This window comes from Mustela nigripes, chromosome 7, assembly GCF_022355385.1.
Source record: "Mustela nigripes isolate SB6536 chromosome 7, MUSNIG.SB6536, whole genome shotgun sequence".
In the NCBI taxonomy this organism is placed as follows: Eukaryota; Metazoa; Chordata; class Mammalia; order Carnivora; family Mustelidae; genus Mustela; species Mustela nigripes.
This window is the reverse complement of record NC_081563.1, coordinates 73709344-73717109: the sequence shown is the minus strand read 5'-3', so window position 1 is coordinate 73717109 and position 7766 is coordinate 73709344. Positions and strand designations below refer to the sequence as shown.

Here is a 7766-nt window from a genome sequence, read left to right as displayed (position 1 = left end):
CGATGCGGGGCTCCATCCCAGGACCATGGGATCACAACCCGAGCCGAAGGCAGAGGCTTCAACCCAATGAGCCACCCAGGCGCCCCAACTATATTTTAAAGATAGGGAGATTTCAGGAAAAAAATTTCATATTTTGAGCTGCTTTTTGAAAATTCCGCGCAGTTGAAAACTCTGGGTATAAAGATCCCCGTGGTTCAGCAGTGTGTTTGGAGCTGAGTGGCTGCTCTCTCTAACATAGCCCTTTACCCCAACGTGCTTTTCCTTCTTTTGTCACTGTTCCGACCACTCTATATGATCTCTTTTGAAGCCACCTACCCTGTCAGGTCTGTTCCTTTGCTCCTTTGATACCTGCCTGGTTGCTATAGATATTAGTTTGCCAGTCTTGGGTGAGGTACAGAATGTTCTAGGGAAGAACCTTAAGAGAGGCAAGATTTCAGCCCTTTTTCAGCTTGTCACACAGTGGGAATTATTGCTAGTACTTGTAACTAATGAAAGAGATACTGGAAGTATCATCTGTGCTTAGCTGTACAAAACAGTTGCCTTATGTCATTTAATTAATCTTTATGCTTGTTTGTATTTGATATTTGTACTTGGCATGATCTATTATTAAATTTAGGTTAAACTTTTAATAAGATCCAGAATTGTCAGAAAAATCTACACGTATTAGCTTTTTTTTTTTTTTTTTTTTAAAGATTTTATTTATTTGACACAGAGAGGGAACATAAGCAGAGGGTGTGGGAGAGGAGAAGCAGGCCTCCCACCAAGCAGGGAGCCTGATGCAGGGGCTCAATCCCAGGACCCTGGGATCATGACCCGAGCGGAAGGCAGACACTTAACAATTTAGCCACCCAGATGCCCTAAGAAGTATTACCATTAAGTGAATAATCAGTATTACCTCTACTGAATGAAACCCAGTGTTGTAAGAATCCACATGCCTCCAAACATTGACCGGTGTCTGCTAGAGAAGCAAGATTGTTCCCAGTTGAAAACCATTGATCTAAAATAAAGACCAAAAGTTTGAAAACTGTTGGAGAGGGGAAATAGATGCACTCATACTTAATGGATGATGGTGCTAATTAGCACAGCCAATCAAGGAGAATATTCTGGCAGTATTTATCAAAATCACTCACATTCTTTGACAAAGTCCAGTTGGGGGCTTTGTCTTACAGATGTGCTCACCTGTTTGGAGAGTGAAGCATGTACAAGATTGTGCAGCGTTATTGTAATAGTAGAGACTGGAAACAACCTGTATGTCCATCAGTAAGAGACTAATTAAATTATAGAACATCTCAGAGTCATTGGAATGTTTGCAGCTGTAAACAGAAAGAAGCTGATTGTAATGATGGAACAACCTCCAAAATATATTCAAATGTTAAAAAAAAAAAAAGCCAAGATACAGAACAGTGTTTGTAGTATGTCCTTATTGATGTAAGAGAGGAACAAAGTAATGCTTGTATGTGTATAGCTTGTGTTTGGGAATATATTTTATAAACTGATAGCACTTGGCTGGTGAATTGGATATGTAGGGGATCATTGGTGAAAGGGAAGTCCTTCTTTTTGCAGTACTTCTTTGAACCTTTGAATTTTATCCTGCGTTACCTAGAACATTTTGCAGTGAATAATGACATACATTTTTATGGGCCTTTCAGGAAAAGTTTAATTACATATAAATACTGTATAGTTATAAGATTTTTATTCAAAATTCTGAGAAACTAATTATAAGAAAGGACAAGTAAGTTTAGCTGGATACGCATTTACTCTTTTTTATCTTTGATATGAGGCTCAATCCCAGGGCCCTGGGATCATGGCCCAAGGTGAAAGCAGACACTTACTTAACCAACTGAGCCACTCAAACGCCTCTGTCTTTGTATTATTTTCTTCCTCTTCCTCCTCCTCCTCTTCTTCTTCTTTTTTAAGATTTTATTTATTTATTTATTTGAGAGAAATCGCAAGAGAGAACATGAGTGGGGAGGAAAGGGAGAAGTATGTTCCGTGCTGAGCAGGGAGCCCTGCAATCCCACGATCCCAGAACAGGACCTGAGTTGAAGGCAGACACTTAACTGACTGCAGGTGCTCCTATCTTTGTATCTTTTTAATTTTTTATTTTGATGCATAGGTTCCACAGAAAAAGGTTGGGTGCTACATCTATTCATCTTTTTATACCCTTCAACTGGGATGAGTAGTAAGTACTTAACAGTTTATTGAAGGAATGAATTACTGAGAGAAGAATGTAGCTTGGCTGGGGGGGCGAAGGGGGGGTCGCCATCGTGTTAGGTACCTGAACACTTAACCACTTTAAATCCGCAAATGTGTAATATGTATTTTTAATATTTTTCTTTAGGAACAAAGACCTTGGAGAGTGTTGTGCTTAGTAAAATGAATTTTGAGTCTTTTGTAAGAGATCTTCTTCTAGTTCGACAGTACAGAGTCGAAGTTTATAAGAATAGAGCTGGAAATAAGGCCTCAAAGGAGAATGATTGGTATTTGGCATTTAAGGTAATTATCTTCCTCTTTAATTTGGTTATTATTTTTAAGAGTAGAAAAAATAAAGATGTGAGGGACTTCACTTGTGTGTTTTAATATTTTAATCAGGTTGTGATAAAATGCTTTGAGAAATATTCTTCAGCATGTGGTTTTTAAAATCATGGTTTAATAGCAGTTTAGAAATTCAGTAAATCCTTATTAGGAGTATGAATACGTGAAGCTTTGTCAATATCCCTGAAACCTAAATAAGAAAATAGATTTTATGTAAAATTGAATACCAGCATTAAACAAAGATTTGATTTTGCTTTTAAAGTAGTATCACACAGATTAACTGTATCCCAAATACCTCATTTACACACTTTTTAAAGATTTTTATAATTTTTATTATTATTTTTTAAGATTCTATTTATTTGAGAGAGAGAGACAGTGTGAGTAGGAGGGGCAGAGGGAGAAACAGTCTCAAGTAGACTCCACACTGAGCATGGAGCCTAATGCAGGGCTCCGTCCTAGGACCCTGAGGTCATGATCTGAGCTGAAACCAAGTAGGATATTTAACAGACTGAGCCACGCAAGCACCCTATTTTAATTTTTTTTTGATGATTTATTTGAGAAAATGCTCAATAGCAAATTAGGGAGGAGGCAGAGAGAAAGAATCTCAAGCAGACAACCTGCTGAACATGGAGCCCCAGGCTACCTTGGGATCTTGATGTGAATGGAAGTCGAGTCCCAAGCTTAACAGGATCAGCCACCCATGTGTGTGCCCTCCCCTTTTTTCTCAAATTTTCTCTTTTTTTTAAAACTTTATTTATTTATTTAAAGTAATTTCTACTCCCAGTGTGGAGTTTGAATTTACAATTCCGAGATTGAGTCATGTGCCAGCCAGGAGCCCCTCACTTGTACACATTTGTAATGTCTTTGTATCTTTCTATATGCTTTTCTCTTCCATTAAATGTGTAATTTTTTATAAGTTAGGAACTTTGTTTAATGGTAATCCTATTCCTTGGTGTCCCTAGAAAGGCTTATTGACGTGCGTATTTTATGCATTCGTGGAGATAGTAGTGCTGTTTTGTTTGCTATAATGACTAACTTCGTTGTTAGTCTCTAAGGTCCTGTTTTTGGTTGTTCAACTGCGGTGCCTGTGGGGAGTAAGTTCTAAATAAATACTGGAATAAATTAATGGCAGAATGTTGTTGGGGAGCAAGATTTATTCTTGAAAGGGAATAAATGTGTGATAAGGGTGACCGTGCTCTGGGCTTACAGTCAGCATATATTCTTTATTTTCTTCTCTTGTCTCTCTGGGTGTCCTTGGCAGATTTCCCAACCTTCTCCTGTATCTGTTTCTCTATAAAAAGTAAAATTAGGTTTTTTTGGATGCTTTCCAACTTGAAAGTCCTGTGATTTTTTTTTTTTTTTCCCTTATGAGGTTTAATAAAATCCTTTAACATTTGATCTTGGTACTACCCCAAACATAATTTTGTTCAATTCTTGTTTCATAGTGTGTCCTCCTCCCCCTGCCAGCCTTTGTAAATGTAGACATTTACTGAAGATAATATCTGGGAGAATATAGCATTGTACATTATAGAGTTCCCTGGGGATTTTCATTGGTGTTTTACTGAGAACAGTGGGGCTTTTACTTAGAGTGTTAGCCTAGGTCTTGAAAGATTTTAATAGAAAATTAATAGAAAGATTTTAATAGAAATCACCACAAAGTGATGTTTTCTATTTCATTCTTCATAGAGCTCAATTAGTTAACACCAAAATGTGGACTCCTAAGTGTACAAGAGATTACCATGATTATCAGCCCATCACACCTTACGATGCTATACTATATCCAGATCCTTAAAGATGAATTCTTAATGCTTACATTTTAGGTCAGGGGGATGTTTTTTCAAATATATATCTTTATCAGATTAAAAAGGTGTTATCTTCATCCTGACATTTTAAGTTCGGATCTAAAACTGCATCAACTGATTTATCTTTACATTTTTTTAGCCTATTGAGTCTATAATAAAGTATTAGTGATATTTAAAATAGTTGATTTCTATGATTGATTTCTTTTGCATGTTCTCAGTGGTATGTTCAGAGCAGGAAAAGACCTTGGATACCATCTAGTTCACAGATTACCAGTCTTTATCATTTTCAAAGACCCTCAAGAACACAATTTTATTAGGTACTGGTTCAGAGACTTTTTTTAAAGGTGTGTTTCCTAATCTGTACAAATCCAAAGTATATATGTAAAAATATGATGTTTACATTTTGTAATTGAATCAGTGCTTTTAAAATTTGAATGCAAGATGCTTTCTCCATTTCATTTTTTAAAAAAATTTAAAGAGGGCCTGGCTGGCTCTGTTGGTACAGCATGTGACTCTTGATCCTCAGGATCGTGAGTTCAAACCCCATATGGCCATGGAGCCTACCTTTAAATAATACTAATAAATAAAATATATGTATATATTTTTAAAGATTCTAAGTCACGGCGCCTGGGTGGCTCAGTGGGTTAAAGCCTTGGCCTTCGGCTCAGGTTATGATCCCAGGGTCCTGGTATTAAGCCCCACATTGGGCTCTCTCCTCAGCAGGGAGCCTGTTTCCCCCTCTCTCTCTGCCTGCCTCTCTGTCTACTCGTGATCTCTGTTAAATAAATAAATAAAATCTTCAAAAATAAATAAATAAATATTTAGTCATCTCTGTACCCAACATGGGACGCAGACTCATGACCTGACATCAAGAGTCCCATGCTCTTCTGACTGAGCCAGCCAAGTGCCCCCTCCATTTGATTTTGATCCAGATTTTAATCAACAATCCATAGTTTTAAAATATTTAGATTCGTATTGTAGAAAAATAAATTTTATCATGATCATACTGATAAAAACCTTCAGGAACTTTGGACACCTAAATGATAGTGTGTATAATCCAGATGCGGGATTTCAAATTGAAAATTTGTTCTTTTTTTAAAAATTATATTTATTTATTTGACAGAGAGATCACAGGTAGGCAGAGAGGCAGGCAGAGAGAGAGGAGGGGAAGCAGGCTCCCTGATGAGCAGAGAGAGCCAGATGTAGGGCTCAATCCCAGGACCCTGGGATCACGACCTGAGCCAAAGGCAGAGGCTTTAACCCACTGAGCCACCCAGGCACCCTGAAAATCTGTTCTAATAAATTTATTTTTAGATCTGATCAAATGTCCTGAAAATAATTGGAAAAAACAGGGAGGATACTTTATAGAAAATGAGATAGGAATAATTAGAATATATTGTTATAAACAGTTTTTCTTTTCTTTTCTTTTTTTTTTTTTAAGATTTTATTTATTTATTTGACAGACAGAGATCGTAAGTAGGCAGAGAGGCAGGCAGAGAGAGAGAGGAGGAAGCAGGCTCCCTGCTGAGCAGAGAGCCCGACGTGGGGCTCGATCCCAGGACCCTGGGATCATGACCTGAGCCGAAGGCAGCGGCTTAACCACTGAGCCACCCAGGCGCCCCAAAACAGTTTTTCTAAGAGAACATTTTGTTAATGAAATTGGTCAAGGTTGGGTAATGTTTGTTTGTTAGTAAAATTTTAAGTACGTTCAACAGTTCTGAAAATTTTTCTTTATTTTTTTTAAGGCTTCCCCAGGCAATCTTTCGCAGTTCGAAGACATTCTCTTTGGTAACAATGATATGTCAGCTTCCATTGGTGTTGTGGGTATTAAAATGTCTACAGTTGATGGCCAAAGACAGGTTGGAGTTGGGTATGTTGACTCCATACAGAGGAAGCTAGGACTTTGTGAGTTCCCTGATAATGATCAGTTCTCCAACTTGGAGGCTCTCCTGATTCAGATTGGACCAAAGGAATGTGTTCTACCAGGAGGAGAGACTGCTGGAGACATCGGAAAACTGAGGCAGGTAAGGGAATCAAGTTAGTGATGGAGGAATCTAAGCCTATGAAAGACTCATTAACATAACAAACACCTTTATTTAAAGAAAAAAAATAATTCAGAACTCAACTTTTTTTTTTTTTATCTAAGTACAGTAAGGTATTTTCAGGATAATCTTGATGTTTATCTTTCACAGAAACTTTCTTTGAGGACACCATGGGTTTATCAAATAAGTAAGATGTAAAGCTTCAGGGTTATTTTTTGATAGTTCAAGTGGAACTTTTAGTCTCTTTTACTGAGTCTTTTTTAAAAATTCTGATTGTATTGTTTGGGTAAGTGTATGCTTTATTTAGGTATCTTTTTTCTTTTTGTGGGCTTCAAATGCCATAGGAACTGCTTGGGAAAGAGTAAAACTATGATGGGCATTGTTAGCATAGGTTAGTATTTAAGCAACTTTCCACAATTACTTATTTTGTTTAGAGTTTTTACTGTTGAAACTATTTTTTGAAAGCTTTATGTGAAAATAATTTTAAATTGTCATGGAAACATAGATTTTAAAAATACATGTTTATAAATTACCAGTATCTTTCACATTATATAAAAACTTAATGTGGGCTAATAATTGGTTAAGCTGTTGTTACTGTAATTATGGTATATAGTTTTTTCTTATTTTTAAAAAAATCCTTTTCTTGGGGCGCCTGGGTGGCTCAGTGGGTTAAAGCCTCTGCCTTCGGCTCAGGTCATGATCCCAGGGTCCTGGGATCGAGTCCTACATTGGGCTCTCTGCTCAGCAGGGAGCCTGCTTCCTCCCCTCACTCTGCCTGCCTCTCTGCCTACTTGTGATCTCTGTCTGTCAAATAAATAAATAAAACATTTTTTTAAAAATCCTTTACTTGAAGTAATTCAAATTATTTCTTGTAAAATAGGTTATTCAGAGAGGAGGAATTCTGATCACAGAAAGAAAAAGAGCTGACTTTTTGACAAAAGATATCTATCAGGACCTCAACCGGTTGTTGAAAGGCAAAAAGGGAGAGCAGGTGAATAGTGCTGTCTTGCCAGAAATGGAGAATCAGGTATGTGGATTAAAATACAAATTTACTCTTACATATAAATTGTATAAATTATAATCATGACTTTTAGAAGGCTACTTGTTTCATCTCTCTCAAAGTCTAAACTATGGATCATTGATACTAAGTTTATTTTTACCGTGAGGAAGCTTGTGAAAAACTTAAGGAAATTACTAGAAAAATTAAAACAGTCTTAAATATAATCACATTATATATTTTTTTTTTTTAAAGATTTTATTTATTTATTTGTCAGAGACAGAGGGAGAGAGAACGAGCAAGCACAGGCAGACAGAGAGGCAGGCAGAGGCAGAGGGAGAAGCAGGCTCCCTGCCGAGCAAGGAACCCGATGTGGGACTCGATCCCAGG

At 37.1% G+C, this 7766-nt stretch overlaps 1 protein-coding gene across 1 annotated transcript in view; it reads left to right on the top strand.

The window, feature by feature from the left end:
* Positions 1 to 7766, top strand: part of MSH2 (mutS homolog 2) — a 79206-nt gene that overhangs the window by 7500 nt on the left and 63940 nt on the right. Inside the window, exons 2-4 of the mRNA XM_059406121.1 lie at positions 2342 to 2496; positions 6083 to 6361; positions 7260 to 7406. Of these exons, the coding sequence (XP_059262104.1) occupies positions 2342 to 2496; positions 6083 to 6361; positions 7260 to 7406 (581 nt within the window). The remainder of the gene's footprint in view (positions 1 to 2341; positions 2497 to 6082; positions 6362 to 7259; positions 7407 to 7766) is intronic.